The sequence below is a fragment of the Gavia stellata genome, chromosome 9 (genome assembly GCF_030936135.1).
Source record: "Gavia stellata isolate bGavSte3 chromosome 9, bGavSte3.hap2, whole genome shotgun sequence".
In the NCBI taxonomy this organism is placed as follows: Eukaryota; Metazoa; Chordata; class Aves; order Gaviiformes; family Gaviidae; genus Gavia; species Gavia stellata.
In genome coordinates this window covers 28,916,362-28,933,844 of record NC_082602.1, presented here as the reverse complement: position 1 = coordinate 28,933,844, position 17,483 = coordinate 28,916,362, and the positions used below count along the sequence as shown (strand labels likewise).

General features: G+C 38.9%; 1 protein-coding gene across 1 annotated transcript in view; it reads left to right on the top strand.

Annotated features, from left to right (window-relative positions):
- Nucleotides 1-17,483, top strand: part of LOC104258436 (VPS10 domain-containing receptor SorCS1-like) — a 304,871-nt gene that overhangs the window by 119,188 nt on the left and 168,200 nt on the right. The window contains exon 3 of the mRNA XM_059820842.1: nucleotides 13,560-13,659. Coding sequence (XP_059676825.1) covers nucleotides 13,560-13,659 — 100 coding nt within the window. The remainder of the gene's footprint in view (nucleotides 1-13,559; nucleotides 13,660-17,483) is intronic.

The following is a 17,483-nucleotide window of genomic DNA, read 5'->3' as shown; positions in this document are numbered from 1 at the left end:
TGTGACGACTGTTACTTAAAGTGTCTGTTCTAATTGGGTCCTAATAAATCAAAACTAAATTGAAGACCTTCCACTTATAGGTATATATCAGTGACTTTCCATCAAGCAGAAAGACAGGGCTTGGCAAGCATCTCCCAGACAAATGTCCAGGGACTTATGAAGGTTCTTTTTGAGGGTGTTATCTTTATGTAGCTGTGTGACCTTTGTCATTCAAAGTGCAAATTTGAACCTTTTGTAATTAATAACTCTTGTTCTACCAGACTTGGCTTCCACACAGATGAAATTAGCATGGCTTTTTCCAGCTGTTTCGGGACATAGAATACTTCCATGTGGCACTAAATAATACCCCGTAAATATAGCTACCTAAGCTGTTCTTTGGGTTAGGAGCTAAGCAGGCTGCATTGCCCACAGGATAGAAGTAAACGCTAAGATCCTGTCTGTCCAACATATGATGGATTATTTTCTTTTCCACTAATGCCACCTCCCCTTCACATGATAGGAATATGAATGGGCACATATAATATATATATATACACCACCACCTGCCCACTGCCCAGCAGGGGACACATTGCAGCCTGATTGAGTCCGTTGCACTAGTAGTTACATGATTGTGTTAGCATAGAGCAGTAGTATGCCTGGAAGTGATGGACTCTGTTGGAGGTATGTTGTGGCATTACACATAAATTTTGGAGTTTATGTGGCTGTTGTGGTCACATGTGAGATTTGGGGGTCAGCAAAGAATTTATTGAAATTTGCTGACTTTCTGAGCACGTTGGAAGACACATCTTTTTTAAGGAAATTGGTGGTGGCTGAGGATGATAGGTCTGTTATAAGAAGGTAGAAGAACTTCTCAGGTACTTGGCTGAGTTCCTGTTGGTAGCATTATTTTAATGACTGGATTGTATAATTAATGTCTTTATGCACCAACAGCTTTGGAAAGACCTTTCTTATAATTTTAATTCCAAATAAATTAAAAACAGATGGTTTGGGGGGGAAAAATCTTCTGGTCAAATTCCGTATTTTTTTTAAAAGGCACTTGAATATAAGTTGTGAGTAATGGACAAATGTGGCCCATCAATAAGGATTTTAGTATCAAGGGATCTTTTCAAGATGTTTCAATCTGCAGTCTTTATTTTTTCACAAACAGAAAATATAATTAATACAAAATGTTTTTGCAAGGCCCGGCAAAATGGTAACTTGATCTTGTGCAAGATGTTTCTGATATGGAATTTACAGCCTAGCTTTACCTTTCTTTTATCATTTACCAGTAACGTAAAAGCAAGATTCCATTTTATCTGTACCTGGCACGGACTTAAGGATGACTTTCAAAATCAAAGAACCAGAAGAGCTGAGCTCATTTCTAGACTATCAGCCTGCAGTTCCTCCACACACAAATGCCAGTGTATCAGTTTGCTAATAGACTTTTTGAACACCTCACCTTGACCACATCTTGCTCTATTCTTAATACATAGCACATGCTCCTGACCATTTTTTCTGCAGAGTAATTTGGAGCATGCATTCTCCCCAGGCCTAGGAAATGGTATTAATCTTCTGTTGTGTACTTTCATTTCATTTCCTGTAAAAATCCATCTTCTGCTACTGGAGTTGACCTAAGGTTAGATGTCAAAGGAACAAATTACTGTCTCTTGCTCCATACCCCAAGAGTAGCTATAAATAGCAAGCTTTATAACCCTACTGATCCTTGAGATACATAGTGATAAATACGCTTCTACTAACCAAGAGGAAAAAATAAAGCTGCGTGGCTCTGGGTGATGTATATTATTTGAAACTGACACAAACAGCCGCATCATTCAAATGATTTTAAAAAGAAAAAAAGTAACACTCATTGTATTTGCCTGTTTTAAAGCATTAATTAGTGATTCTTGGGTACAGTAATCCGAGTAATCCACTAGCACAACTTTTAAATCTAGCAACAACAAATTGTTTCTTAGGTGATGTTGTAGAGTAACAGTCTAGCTAACAGCTTAGCCTGTTCACTAGTAGGACTCAGAGAACTAATTGAAACCTTTTCAGTGAACAATTTTCTGCTGGGAAATGCAGCATTAGTCAGATAAATCTTTTGCAATATCTTAAAATTGAAATCTTGACAGAAAATGTCAGAATGATTTGAAACTGAAAGTGTGTTTCGTTTTGATTTTCTCCTTGTTTCATTTGAGCTTTTTTTCCTGTGGGGTGACAGCCAGACTGTATTATAAAATATTCAATTGAATGGATAATGATAACGCTGGTACTAGTGGGATGAAACACTCTGAATTTTTTATTTTTTTTTACTTAATCTCTTTTTCCCCGGTGTTCTTACTCTATCCAGATTTTGGGAAACACGATAGTTTAAAACAGGGCAAAAAAAAATTTGTTGGTATTGCCTGAGGGATGGTAATTTCATCTTCCAACGAACTTTAATATAAATTAACATGAGGCACGTTTTTAGCTGGTTTTAAAATGGTACTGGTCCTTGGGAGTTGGTCCATTATAACAACTAAGGGGCTTGGACAATGGTTTTGACGATAATGTTTTGGGCTGTCTGGATCTTTTAAGCTTTCTAGCTGTTGATTTGCACCAGCAAGATAGAACGAAGATTGCATATTGTGTTGCAAATGCTTGGATGGTGCTAGCTAGAAAGCCTCTTCTGCAAGCCATGTACTAAAAGCCAGAGAAGACCTGCAACATTTTTATGACACAATAAAACAACTTCTTACTCTTAATTGTAGATGGGCTAAAGCAGTTTTCTGGATGTATAACGTGACTATGGATGCTAACATAGCTCTGCTGAACTAGTATATCAAACCTTGTAACTGAGCTCAGCCTGCTGTGAGGGTTTTTTTTTTTGCCTGGCAACACCCAGCTTTTCAACAAAGCTGCAATGACCTCAGTGTTATGATGGGGTGGGGAGTGTAGGACATGTGTGGTTGTCTCATCTCACTGATTAATGGAAAAACTTCCTGTTGCTCTGCCCTCAAGCTACAAAATCCATTAACCACCCCTTGGGTGCCTGAAATTTATTCTGGCCATTACCATCAATTAGAAAGTTAATAGTGTGATGATTACTGGGCTACAGTCCTAGCTACTTGTGTGATTTACACCAGACTGGGGTGGAAATGGGAAGATGCAACACTCAAAGAACCACTTTACAAACAAGAATTTGACATTAAGGGTGTGGTGATGTCAGTATGCCCGGTGTAAACATACGGCAAGAAGAATCATTAGTCATTCTCAATTCTTCCAGTTTAAAAGGCATCTTTTAATTTAAATGTAAGGAGGAACAACTTTAATATCCATCACAGCTAAGCTGAGATTTTTTTTTTGTTGATGACCATAAGCCTTGAGTCAGGCTGGACCTATAGGAATGGCTTCATTCTGAGTTGCAGTGTTACCTTGTGGAGAATACTCTGATGAAGGAAGGGTGGAAATTTGCATCCTAGCCTGCATGCAGCCCAACAAGACAGATGGACAAGAAGATCTTCCAGACTGGTGCTCTTCCACTTGTAGTCCACTGATCCCAAAAAATTTCCCTCAGGTAACAAGGAACAAGCCTGTTGCCAGTAAACTTTCATTCCTTTCTTCAGGGTCTGCTCCTTCATTGAAAATAATGCTGTAATGGCAAATGGAAAAAAATAATGAAAAACAGTACTATGGACTTAGACAGGGAAGGAGAAAATGCTTGGAGTGTACATACAGTCAGATGCACAAGCGTAAATAATGTATCAGCTTTTGGTATATATTAATTAGCTCTCAAAAATTAGTGGTCCTACTGGAGTTACTGATTTTTCCCACATGCATCCAGGCACCATGGCACAAAATGACTCATAGAAAGAACAGGAGAGTTTGCACTAGTGTTTCAGCCAGAGCACCGCTAGTGCCATCCTCTTGAGTCTTTCACTGAGAGGGACAAGTGGAGGTCTTGCTTTGATGGCTATTCCTTAGTTTCCCACTGCAGGCTTTCACCTAGTGTTGGATTAGAATAGTTAAAGTGGTTATGATTACTAGCCTCCCTACACTCTTCTTGACTTTTGCTGCTTCTGTCAGCGAGGGACTGGAGATGAGTCTTTCAGGCCACAGGAAGATAAGAAGCTGAAAGGCAGATTTGAGGCAGAGAGCTCTGGAGAGTCATCCTCTCTGCTGCTCAAGCAATGGAGGTGAAAGCCCCAGTTTCTTCTACTGCCATCTTACCTTGCCCTCAAGGGCAACAGCCAGTCTTGCTAGCTATCTGTTAGCCAGGCAAAATAGGTGGTAAGTCCACAGTTTCTTTGCTACAAATGCAGTCCTCTGCCCTAGACGTCCCTGCTCCTTTCCCAGAGCTAATCCTGCAAGTGGTCATTTAGCACAGCAGTGTTTGAGAGGAGTTCCAGAATGTAGCTGTGGCCCCCAAAATGGGGTCTTCCACAGCAAAACCCTGGATTTACAGTCCATTCCTGCAAAACAGTGCCTAGAAAACACTTTCAGGTCAGGGTCCAGTCAAATCTCAGTGCATTGTTTTTTGCACAAAAAGTTGAGAATTGTACGCTTAGAATAAAAATCTTCATGTCTTGAATTCTGACAGCAAAGATCCTTCTGATTCCCTGGAAACAGCTGCGTCCAAGCCAAGGCGAGTTGATTGCTCATGCTGTCCCGTTCTATGTTTACGGTGGTGCATCTCCATAGTAAATACTTCGGATTTACATGAGAGTGTGATCAGGATCTGACCTCTGATCAACAGGCAGAGGAGTGGGGAGTTTGAATATGGATTTTATCAACTGCCAGAATCTTCTGTTCTTAGCCTGCTGGCAGGAGAAACCATTGTACTGTGCAGTGAACGGGGAATTACTGGTCAAACAAGACAGGACAGACACCTAAAATTAGAGAAACAGTTAAAGGGGGGGAGTGTATTTTTCTCATCTAATCCAAATTTGATCTTTTTTTCTGCTAAAGTATTCAATCTTGCTCTTTTCTTTGGGTATCCAACCTTTATGCAGTAATTTCTCTGAAGCCTGAAGGTAAAAAAGCTCATCTCCACAATACAATGGAATGTTACTTCTGCTGAAAAAGGCAGTGGCATCAGAAACTGATATAAAAAAAGCCGTTTAATGCCAGCTTGCACGCACAAGACGCCTCTGGATTGTTAAACATGAAAGTTTGATGTGCGTTATGCTGTCCCATGGCTAGTTTGGTAAGATGAGATGATCTGAAGAGATATTATGCAACAGGATACACGTGTCACCAGAGCTGAAGCAGTTAGATATATCCACATTGGTGTTTTGGCTTTACCTCGTTCTACTTTTAATTCCTTATCTTACTTTTGATGATCTACGCCACAGACTATCTCTTCCCTAGGTTTTCATTTCCATTTCCATTTACTAGGTGTCTCCAAGAAGAAGCTGGGTGAGCAGCACGGACTAGTTTGTTCTAAGGGTTGTTCACAATAAACAACACAGGTGTGATTGATCTCTGCAAAGAGTACTATGCTTTAGCAGCATAGATGCGAACTAGTCTTTAGCAGTTCACAGAGGGACGAGGTTTGCATCATAACAAGGACAGTGTGGATCAATCCAGGTGGATCATTCTGATTTCAGGACAGGAGTGCCTAGGCCCATTCAGCACAATTCTTCCAAGCTTTCAGATGATAAAAAAGCACTTACAGGACTTACAGGGCCTCGTGATCTGCTTGGGCAATTGGAGAGATTTCTAAGTTTCTGTCAACTTTCAGTCTTGCCAGCCTAGTCAGCATTCACGTGCTACCCAGATTATTAGGAGAATTCTTTTCTTTGTCCTTGCATTCAACAGTCATAAATCTTGCTGCTGCCTAACGCTGTGCACTATGGTGTTAGTAGGTTTGCTCTTCTGTTTTGTTCAACTGGGAACACTTGTGTATTTATCATAATTGACTGTTTCCCTTCACCTCTCCTCTGACACAGATGAGAGTAAGAAATAACCTCACCCTGATGACACGGCTTCCTTTTAGCCTATACAACCTGTCTTCTGTCCTGTTGGAAGATTCCCACCATCATCATCCCATGATTTCTGAAGCTATTGACCAAATTCTAGTTAACCTTGACAGAGGGATTCAAAGCCTCAGACATATTGAACTACTACTTGTTTTCCTAAAACTTTCCAAATTGCAAAGGTTTTTCCTTCTCCTTGGCCTTTTCAAAGGTACAGAAGATGTGTTGTATGGTGAAAGGTGTGGCTTGCTGAAGCCATAATGGTTGGGTTGTACCAAAACCCATATGTGTGCTCAGCTCAGCCCCAGATGATAATAGGAGTGTGGAAGGCTATGACATGATGATCTATACCTACAGCTTGCATCAGCAGATGGAGGTTTAGCCTTGTGGCTACAGATTCTGGCAAGCCCTCTACTAAATATATGCAAAGGAATGGAAGGTCCTTACTTTCGATACGATAGAGATAGAGGGACAGGTATTCTCTGCTTAGATTGCTAACCTGAGTTGCTAACTCTCAACTGAAATAGCAGTGAAGGTAAGTTAGCTAAATTTATTTTTCTTCAACCATAATTTTAAGGGGAAATAAACAACTCATCTGAGTCACCTACAGATAACATCTCCTGGCCCTTCCACCCCGTATTTCCTTTCTTTCTCATTGGGTAAGATTTTGAATAACTATCCAATGCAATATGTAAACTCTGGATTGGATGATAAAATATGAGCTGCTTCTCCTGCTTGTTGCATCTTTAAATTATAGCAATAATCAGCTGAACTATATTAAGCCAAATATTGTGTCTGTATATTTCTGTTCATTTAGATTATTCCAAATAAAAGTTGATTAAAAAGAAGAAAATGGAATTAATTTAACCGATTATGCAGAGAAATGTCAGTTTCATAGTTTTCTATTGTTTCTTTGTATTTTTTTTACCCACTCTCATCCTCCAAGTCTTTTTGATGGCTTCTGTAGGTGGGAAACTTTATTTTGTGATGAGAAAATTCTTTCCATAAGAGAAAATACACCTTTCAGTAAACTCATATAAAAATTTGTAACTTCATTTCTAGTAAAACCTACAGTCACAACTCAAACTGGAAGCAGGACATTTTCAAAATGGAGGCTTAAGTCTGTTTTTAAATGCACATTTAAACTGTGTCTAATGTTGTATTTCTTCCTTTCCACATTGATATTAAGGCTCTTTCCAATCCTTATTTACACACACGAAACCTGAGAAAACTTATGCTGTCAGGATGAAGTGGGAAGTTGGTGGAGCCTGAGGGGACTTGCATTTGGCCCTGTCACAGACTTCATTCAAATGTAGGATTAGTTATCTAGTCTTTCCCTCTGTTTCCCCCACCTAGAAGGTGGGAACAATAATACTTGCCAGCCTGCTGAGTGCCTCATGAGACAAAAGTCATCAGAAATGTGTTCACTTAGGGAGTGAGACATGTGGGTCCCCTGAGTTTTGAAATCTCTTCCTTTTCTTTACCCTGGAGGTGTCTTTAAAAGTTAATTTCAACCTGCCAGGGTAAATTTGAAGTGTATTAATGCTGTGACATGTGCAGAGCCATTACAGACATTTAAAGAAATGCTAACCAACTCTTTGGCTTGTCACTGGTGTCAGACCACTTAACACTGCCCTCTTGAACCAAAATCTTATGAAGGCAAAAAAAGCCTCTCTGAACTAGCTTCACTTTAGCTTAATCCCTCCTTAAAGCAAATGAGCTATAGCTAAAAATCAGCCAAGATTCATAAATAAAGTGAGGAAGAGGAGGCCAGGGAAGGCATAAAGACACAGTATGGCTGGTCGCAAGCTGCAGAAGGACCTTCAGCAGAGGCAGTGTGTCAGGGACACGAATCAGTTCAGTGTTGAAAGGCCTGGGCTGCTCAGTGGGATACAGGAGCTTTAAATAAAAATCCTGTGTCCTGCCTTAAGAAGTCCATGGGGAAAATTCCACAGACTTTCTAATGTGATAACCTGTGTACTGGGGCGACACAGACTGATAACCATTCAGAGTGTGACCTCAGGAGAGAACTTGTACAAATGAGGGCAAGGTCTGCCTCTTTGCTGCATAGAAACTGTGTCCAAGGACACAGGATTCATGGTGTTTACATCTTGCAATTGCTCTTCAACATGGAGGTGTAAAACTCCCCTCAAAATGTGTCAGTCTCTATGAGCTAGGCAAAGACTTCCTATTAGAAATGGGCGAGTCCTTAGGGAATTATTTGTACAATGAGTTAGAAAGACAGCCAGTGGTGAGAAGCATCCAGGTGAAGCAAGGTAACTTTTATAACAAGAGTAACTTTCTATGAAAATGAAGACTGGGATAAAAAAACACAGTTCCTCCCTGAGAGAGAAGCTGAGATCAGACATTATTACTTTCTGGAAAAAATACCAGAGTTAGACATGAAGGAGTTAAATCAAAACAGGCAAACAGTGACATCTGTCAATGGCTTGTGAAAGGCTTAATAGGAAGAACATGTGAACTTAAATGGTTAGCTGTTGAAGAAGGCTTTGACATTACTAGCTTTTGTGAAACATGGTGGCATGGCAAAAATCAATGGGAAACTTTAGTACTTGGCTATAAAACCATAAAGGAAAGAGTTTTGATTTAAGTGGTGAGGGAATAGCACTCAGCCTAGAAAGATCCCCAGAAAGAATCCGAAAGTCAACAACTCTACGGCAGAGTTTACAAACAGGCTTAAAACATTGCACACAGGAGTACAAATATGCTCCAGAATTGCCAGCTCCAATGTTTTTCACGTTCAGATGTGAAAGATCATTTTAAATGTCTTAATTATTCTTCTATTCAAACACTTGTTCAGTGAAAGCCTTTTGTAAGTGCAGCCTGTGGCTCCACAGTTCTGCCTTCTGCGATCTGAAAGCCTTTTATCCAAAAATCTGCTCGTGTAGAGATTAATATGGTAGCAACTGCAAATGTCCTGCTCAATTGCCCAGTCCCTCTGGAGGGAAACCAGGTGGCAAACATAGTTATACAAGAGGTTGGAACAGGTGATCTAATAGTCATTGCTGTTTCTTTCTTAAAATACCTGACTTCTGCCAGGGGAGAATTCATGTGCAGAAGGAGAGATAGGCTAGAGCCCATCTCTTCACACTGCCCCTGGTCACGACATGCTGCCCTGCTCTGCTGCTCCCTAACCACATTACAGATGCTTCTGGTCCTGCCTTCCAGGGCTGGCTGCCACTTGGACAGCGGTTAAAGCAGCTCATTAAACCGTGGAGGAAGGAGGGTGAGTACGTGGTGCATAGACAATCTTCTCATGGTGTGGAGGTGGGGGAAGCACTCACGTTAATATGTGAAAACCAGGCATAACTGGTGGAAAAAGAAAAAAAAATAGTAAATGGTGCCAACTAAAGTGATTGCTTCCTAATGATGTGTGTTATAACAAGAAATTTCATCTATTAACGTATATTTTTTATGGGAAGAAAGCTGCACTCTAATAGGCAGGAGACATGATGCTACACAGCTTAAAGTCAGTATGAAATGTTTTTCTTTTTTCTTGTGGAGCATTCCAGAAAGATCTCATTGAAAAGAAACCATGACCAAACAATCAACTGGTTGATTCTTCAAGTCTTCAGCAGCTTATGTAAAATAAGTACAGACAACCTTAGATTTGTAACAAAGGAGAGTAAACAGCAACTTGCTAGGGAATTTATTTAATCTATATATTGAAACTGACAGTCCTCTGAATTTCAGTCTGCGCATCTTGAGAAAGAAGAAAATTTCCATAGGGTTCATGTTACTGGTTGATTCAGAATGCCTATTATAATTGTGAAATATTGGTAGGAATGGATTGAGATATATTCATGACAGTAGGTGGACTAATGGAATTCAGTGACTTTATTCAAAATGTGCAGGAGTTTATTACAATACTGTAATAGAAATGTCATTTACCCTGACGGGAGAAGAGGGAAAAGCCCTGTCAATGAATAATAATGAAGTTATTTAAATGTCAACTTTCTTGCAAATAGTTTGCAAAATATAAATTATTCTCCATGTTTCTAGTTTTGTTTTGATTTATTACTCAGGGAAGTCAGAGCTTCAGTCCCACAGTTTTGGTATTTTTTATACTGTCAAATGAACTAGTAATAATTAAAATGTTTATCTTCCTGGGTGTTTGCAGAAATCATTCTGCTTTACTGAAAAAATAGGGAATCTGATTCTAAACGGCTACTGGTAAAATTTGGGATGGATTTAATGGAAGCAATTACAACTAAAACAGTGGGACAGGTGTGAAGTTCAGGACTGAGTCTAAATACTCTGTTTCTGAATATTATTCTTTTACTAAGTATCATCTGTATTTCAGTAACATCCACAATCTATAGATAACACATATGTGGGTTTTTTTCCATATTTAGTTAGACTTGCACATATATCAAATCTCTCTGCAGACCTTGCTGTTTCAAACTCATCTGGACTTGTTTTGACTTAGCCTGTAACTGTACCAAGCCATATCAAGCTAAAATGAAACAATTTACACAGGGATTTAAATTAATTTTTTGAAACATGTATAAACATCCCCCGTCCCCCCAAACAATTTGAGAAACCATTGCAACATGCGTGTCTATACAAGAGCTAATAAAATAGGGCTTACTGTTCATTCATTTACATATAGTTATTTCAGTAGCTGTGGCTTTTCAGCATATGGTTCAGAAGGTAGAGAGTTTCATTTTTGTGTTTTCAGCTCTACAGGTCCTGGGTTTTGTCCTTTGACATGATTTATCCAGGTATTTGCTTGTTCTGCTCATGTTATACAGATGCACTAAAACCGAGTTCTCTCTGCAGAGCTTCAGAGAAGCAGCCTACCACACAAAGTGTGGGAGATGCTGGTTGATAGATATCCATTCCGCTTCAGATAACTGGGGTTGAATTTGTTGATCCTACACTGTCATTACTGCCTGCACCCTGCTGAGGTGCATCTGTCTTTCACAACACTTCCAGTTGGCTGCCTTCCTGGATCACCAAATGGCTGATATGTTTTCATGGGTTAGGAGTCTTATGCTGCTTTGTACCCCCATTTAATAAGACAAATGAAGAGTTCATTATCCAGGCTGTTGATCGATGCCTGCTTTTATACATATATATAATAGGAATAAGATGAATGCAGGTTGGTGATACCCCTGAATTAGATCCCAACAGAGGCTTCATGCGTATGCAGTGTTTCATTCGATACAATTCTTTTGTTCCATTGCTCTGTGTGTATCTATCACCATTTCTTTGTGTTAAAGCACTTCTAGGTGCCTATTTGCTGTTGTATAACATTTACCTCCCTGTTAAAATTATGGGTAATTGTAAAGTGGTGTAAGAGAAACAACAACTTGTAACTGGGCAGGTGGAAGGACTGGCTATTGCTAGTTTAGACCATGATAATGAGAGTAAGATCTAACAGTAGCTGCTTTGATTGCATGTGTATTTGTTCATCTGCAAAAAATTACATTTTTCTAAGCTTTCCAATCTTTCAGCTGCTTTTATAGATGTTGACAGAAACACACGCTTCAATCTGTATATAACGTTACCTGTAAATAAAGCTATGAATGCAAAATAATTGCCTAGAGATTTGAAGTAAGAAATGGCTGGCAATTCTGGCTAAGATAATCATTTGCAATAGGCCTTCAACATCTGTTTGCCTGTGCTGTGGCAGGGGTACTGGCTGCTTTCCTTTAGCAATTTCAAAGCAAGTTTTATGTGTCAGATTTTCTTCGTTCCTATCCCCTTTTGAAGGGTCCCATTTTGAAATCACTGTCACTGGTATAAAGAGCTGCATTACTTCATTAATATGTTTTTTCCTAACTCAGCAGGTCAGATTTAGTACTTACAATCTTTACATGTCTCTGTCAGCCCAAACTTCACAAAGGATAGGTATTGGTTTTTAGGCAGACCGCTACAGAAATACTAATTTCTGAGAAGTCTGGGTGGTGAAGAGAGCCAGCAGTCCTTGGCAGGGCTGTGTTTAGCATCCTGCTGTGGCTCCCTTCACCTGAATGCTGGAACATCTCTGAAATATTCAGTAACAGAAATAGCTGTAACAGTATACTCCTTCTCAGTCCACTGAGGAAATAGCTCGGTTAGTTTATATGTGCTCCTGAGGGAGATGACCTTATAAAGGGAAAGATCAATCAGTAGATGAGAATTTGACGTTAATATTCTAACCAACAAAGGTCACATGTGCATAGGGGTGCATATGTTTATTGAGGGGAAAGGAGGGAAAGGAAAAAGCTATGGTTGTAAACCATAGGTCAATTGTTATATGACAAGGACAGATGCATGCAAATGCTTTGATAAGTTGCTGAATAGAAAGACTCAACTTCAATGCAAATACACATTTTAGCGCAATTTGTCTTAATGGGTAAAACCTTAAGCTGCTGCCTTCTTCTTTTATTCACGTACTGATTGCAAAATCTGAAATCCCAGAAGCTGTGATATGAATGTAGGTGTGGAACCTCATCCAGAAATTTAACACCCTCCGTGCTCTGCAAAAAAAAAAAAAAATTTGTAGACATTAAGTGTCTTAAATACACTTGTGGATTAAACATTGTTTCCCAGATAGGAGAGAACCTGGAAATAATGGGTGCCTAGGGTTTACTGTAGAATGACTGGTTTTGGAGTGATTAGCAGAAGGGAAAATTCATGTTACTGCTTGCAAGTGAAGTTCTATATGGACCTATTTGTACATTTTAAAGAAAAGATACAGATTTATTTGTAAGAATATGTTATACTTTTAGAAGTCTCCGTTACCTAGATACATGTCACTTTTCTGCAGTTTGTGGATATCAACTGTACTGGTTTAGGGTGATTACCTAAATCCCCTGGATATTAGGACATAATTTAGGTAAGCATGAGCTGCATAATGAACAAAACTTCTGCTGATAATTGATCTTGGTTCTAGCCACATGTTTAGAGAAGATCTTACAGGAACTCTGCATAGTCTTGCTTGTTCACTTGCTTTGTGCTTCCCCAAGACATGTAGTCAGAGTCTCTATGGGCAACCCTCATATCAGAAATACATTATTTTTTCTGCTGAATGGTGGCTCTTAAAGCAAGAATAAAGCACATGCGTCCACACTCTCTGCTAGTCCATGTGAAGAAACCCATATAAATTGTAGGTGTAATGCTCATGTAGTTAGGTTTTCAAAAGGACATCAATGTTTTTCACAGAAAACTGAACTCTAATTTCACTGAACAATCAGCTGGAGTAGCTACTTTGGAATATGCTGAGGCAAGACTCTTAACAAAATTAGTCTAAGCTTGGAGTATACAACGAATTGATAACTTTAGTCTCTGGCTGTCTGCTGTTTGGCATTTCTGACAATCATTATCATCTTCTATATGAAGAATTTAGCATTTCTTATTGTACATGTTTATTTTAAAATGCTTTGGGAAGATGCTGTTTTAATTTTTCCTAATCTAATTTAAGTGCAAATTATAAGCACTCATATGATGCTGTGTGTATATAATAAAGTATCATTATATACTACATGAATCATTCAAGTAGCTCTAGAGAGCCATTCTGCTATGTAAAGCATGACTTATATTGAAAAGCCGCCAAGTGACTTGTGGTTTTGTGATTAAGTGTTTGTACTTATGAAGTCTGTCTTTGAATTGTAGGTCAACAGATTATGGGACAACATATGAGAAACTGAATGATAAAGTTGGTCTGAAGACTATTTTGAGCTACTTGTATGTTTGTCCAACAAACAAACGTAAGGTAGGTGATAATGTGGTTGGCTCACTTTGATTTTATGATGCAATTTTTGCCCTGGTGATATCTCCCAGTTTCCTCACTATCTGTTACTATTTAAATGGACAGAAACTCTCTCTTTCTTTTTCCTTCCCTTTGAAAAAATGTGTAGCTTTACCAAAATATAAGCCACCTTGTACCACCTATGCTACCTACCAGTGTACTTTAGGGGATATACGATAGCAAAAGATGGCCATTAAATGGATAGGCATAATAGGTATCATGCATTTAATTGTTTGCTTACCTTCTGGATGGTGATGATTTTGTTTTCTGGAAGTGAGAGAGACTCATTAAAATGGCAGAAATGCATCTACAGTGGCCAGATTGTATATAACGTTATTTGTCTTTTAAGTGCTCCCAATAGTGAACTGAACAGGATTTGACAAATTCCTGCAGAGAAAATGCCTTCCGAAGCCCAGAAGGTTTTAATCATGCAAGCACCCTACTGACTGACAATTTACTAAGGATTTATAATGCTGACATATTCATAAAAGGAATCGGATGTCTTCTTTGAGATGCATTTTTGACAAAATTTTTGTAATTTGGAGTTATGCAATAGGAAGTGATGAAGCACAGTTCATAATAATGATGAAGATTTGTATTCTCACATATGCTAACATATGGATATGCTAGTAAACCATATTGTGTTTAAAGACTCTTCTTCACATGCTGTTTAAAAAAGGGTTTAACTCTCATATTTGGTGATAGGCAATCATTACTACTGGTGTTTTGGTGTGGAAACTAAAAAGTAGTTTAAACCTGAAATTACTAGAAATTTCATTTCCGATTTCCTTATATATTGGTCCAGAAAAAAATGAATGAAAATAAAATCAAAATGTGATGAAATAAATGGCAGTGGTGACACCATTGTCCTATTGACTTATTAGCTGTGAGTCTACAGTGCACATGCAGTGGGTGGAAGGCCCAACTCCAGCTCTTTACCAGAAGGAATATGAACCTGGCTAGAGTAGTTTTCTCTCCTTGATTCTGTCCTAGTGGATAGTTCGAGTTGTTATGAGCGAAACTGAATTGCATCAGCAGAAAATGCTAGTGAAGACTGACTTCTAAAGGAGGCTGTGTATATTTGGGTAGCTGAGGTCACTATGATGCTGTTTTCATTATACTGAAACATTTATGTATTCTTTAAGACCGACTGTGAAAGGAAGACGGAGCTGTCCTAACCAGGGAGGACAATGCTTAGCATTGTTCTCTTGTACTTCATGTTTAACTCTTTGTTCTAAAGAAACAGGCATTTCTAGACATGAGTCATTTGACCTATTAAGAAATTGACCCTAGGATGACACAAATCATGTCCTAATGTCACTTACTTTTCTCCAATTGACTGTAAGTGGAAGTCCCTACCACCATCTCAGGTGTAGACATGTGACAGGTTATACTTGATCCTACCCTCTACTCCCCCACCTGAGCATGTGAATAATGTTTTTGTTCATAACCAAGGAACCTTTGACTGATGTTTGAGGACTTTCTTCCTTCCCCTGGTAAAATAGTGTTTGCAAACACTGAAATATAAAACTAGAGTGGACTTTTGGGACAATGCATGCTACAGGCAGCTGCCTCATGTGGTCCTAACAAGACATCTATCAAGTGCTCTCTTAATGGTATTCTGATTAATGGATTGTAGCTGTGGAATTCCAGTCCTCATCTACTCTGATGAATTTAAATTTTGCTGGAAGACCCTCAGAAAAAAAGAAGTTGACTCACTCACCTTTGTAATGCCACCTGATTGATTCCTCCTACCTACCTACATTGCTACGATTATGCAAGACTGGCAAAAGGTGGAGAGATAAATGATAGTAATTAAAACAAACAAGAAAAAATAGGGCTTCAAGTCTCCTGATGAAAGTCAGGTTAAATTGGGATTAAATGGTCCCAAATTAGTGGAGACATGTCATCTCATTGCAGCTGATCCTTGATGAAGAAGTGAAGCTTTTTACTAGAAGCTAAAGAATGAAATTATCAGATCACTCAAATGTCCTTCAGGTTTGAAAGGTTGGTCTCCCGGCACAGAAACCGTGTTGTGGAGGGTATGTATATAAGCCTGATGTTTGTTGGAGAGTAGTAATGCTGTTCTCTAGAACTAAGATGGGTTTTAGCTGGGCAAAATCTGCATGATCCCTTAGCTATTGTGGTGCAGAGAAACCTAAGAGGAAACTAAGGTTTTTGCAAGCATGTTAAGCCAACTTAAGTGCAGGCTGGCTCTGAAAATCCTTCACCACCTCTGGCTGCACCTTCCCACTCCCTACCTCACACTGCCACCCTTGTTTGTGTAGCCATCTGGTGAGCTGGATTGAGGACTAATCTGCCTGAAAACTAATCCCTTTCCAGCTCAAAAAACAAATAGATGAAAAGAAAAAGCTTTCAGGTGGAAGGGTGGAACTGCCTGTTCTGGCAGTAGACTGCACTGAAGTTGGCTGATGATCAATATGGGACAGTGCCAGAGGAAAGCTGCAACACCTGGGATGAAAGGACCTATGTAATGGTCTAAGATTGAATTTTCCAAAACTTATTTCAGCAGAAGCAGAATTAGGCTTGCAGGGAGAACTTTTGGAGACCCTGCTTATGCTGTTTATTTCTGTAGAACATCAGGCCATTCCTCCAATAAGCATTTAACTTTAGGCACCTAGCTGTGATTAAGAGGGCATGAAGAAGAGAGTGTAGAGCTATATTATATTTCCACACTAAAAATACTTTCACAATGAAAGCAAAAATACTAAAACTCAGGGTCTTTATCATACCTACTGTGGAATGGAAAGCAGAAGGAAATATATTTACAAATTTTGCCACCAAGAACATTTTCAGCAAAAACCCATGGATCCTGAGACCTGATTTTTTTTTTTCTCTCTGAAATTTTGATAACACTATGAGAAACTCTGGTTACTTTGAAAGTTGTGTCTTGTTTCACTAATGTGGGCCAGGTGGGTAGCTGCAGACATGTTTTTTTAAATGTAGGACTCAACTACTCTAAACCCCATGAATTTTATAACACTGACACTGTTTGTGTGAAGGGTTTGTACACTGCTGCAGTTAATACTGGGCAAATGCTAACAGCGTGTTTTTCCTAAATGTTTGTTATATGTGGTGAGTGATTTTTCTGACTGTACTTGGAGCCTTCGATGTTCTTTGTTCTGCAAGGCATTCCTTAGCAGAGAGAACAGGCTTCTTCAGTAGCGGAAAAGAAATGATGCATTTTTTATCTTGAAGCTATTGGACAAGAGGCCTTGCTACAGCAGTGATTCATTAGTGGGGCCAGCATGTACTTAACTTGCTGAAACTGCCTTCTTTTTAAAAAAAAACCTTTTGGCACATGCTTAACTTTTAGGAATAGTCCCACTGAAACAGAAGGTGAATCTTGAACTTTGCTGACTCAAGACTGATTCCTTCTAATGAAAAAACCAAGTGTATCCTGTACATAGTCTTGTCTGTTCCTTGCAAAGCAGAGCAGTTGGAACAATGAACTGTAGAATTAATGTAGTTGCATTTATTCAAATAATTAATAGATTCGTTCATGATTTTCGCATTCTGGAAAAGAACAAACAACAACATCTGTTGAATAAATTCTTTGTTCTAATTTATTTGCTCTTCTCCATCTAGAAAAAACATGTATCTATAAATACACAGGATTTGCAGAGCTTCCCACAGTCTATGAATGCCAATTTCTTTCTAAAAGCTTCCGACTTCCAATTCTTGTCTCTTTATTGAACAAAATTAATCCTTTAACCAGACATTGCAGGCAATGTCATATTACAAAAGGGCACTTTGAAAATAAAAAT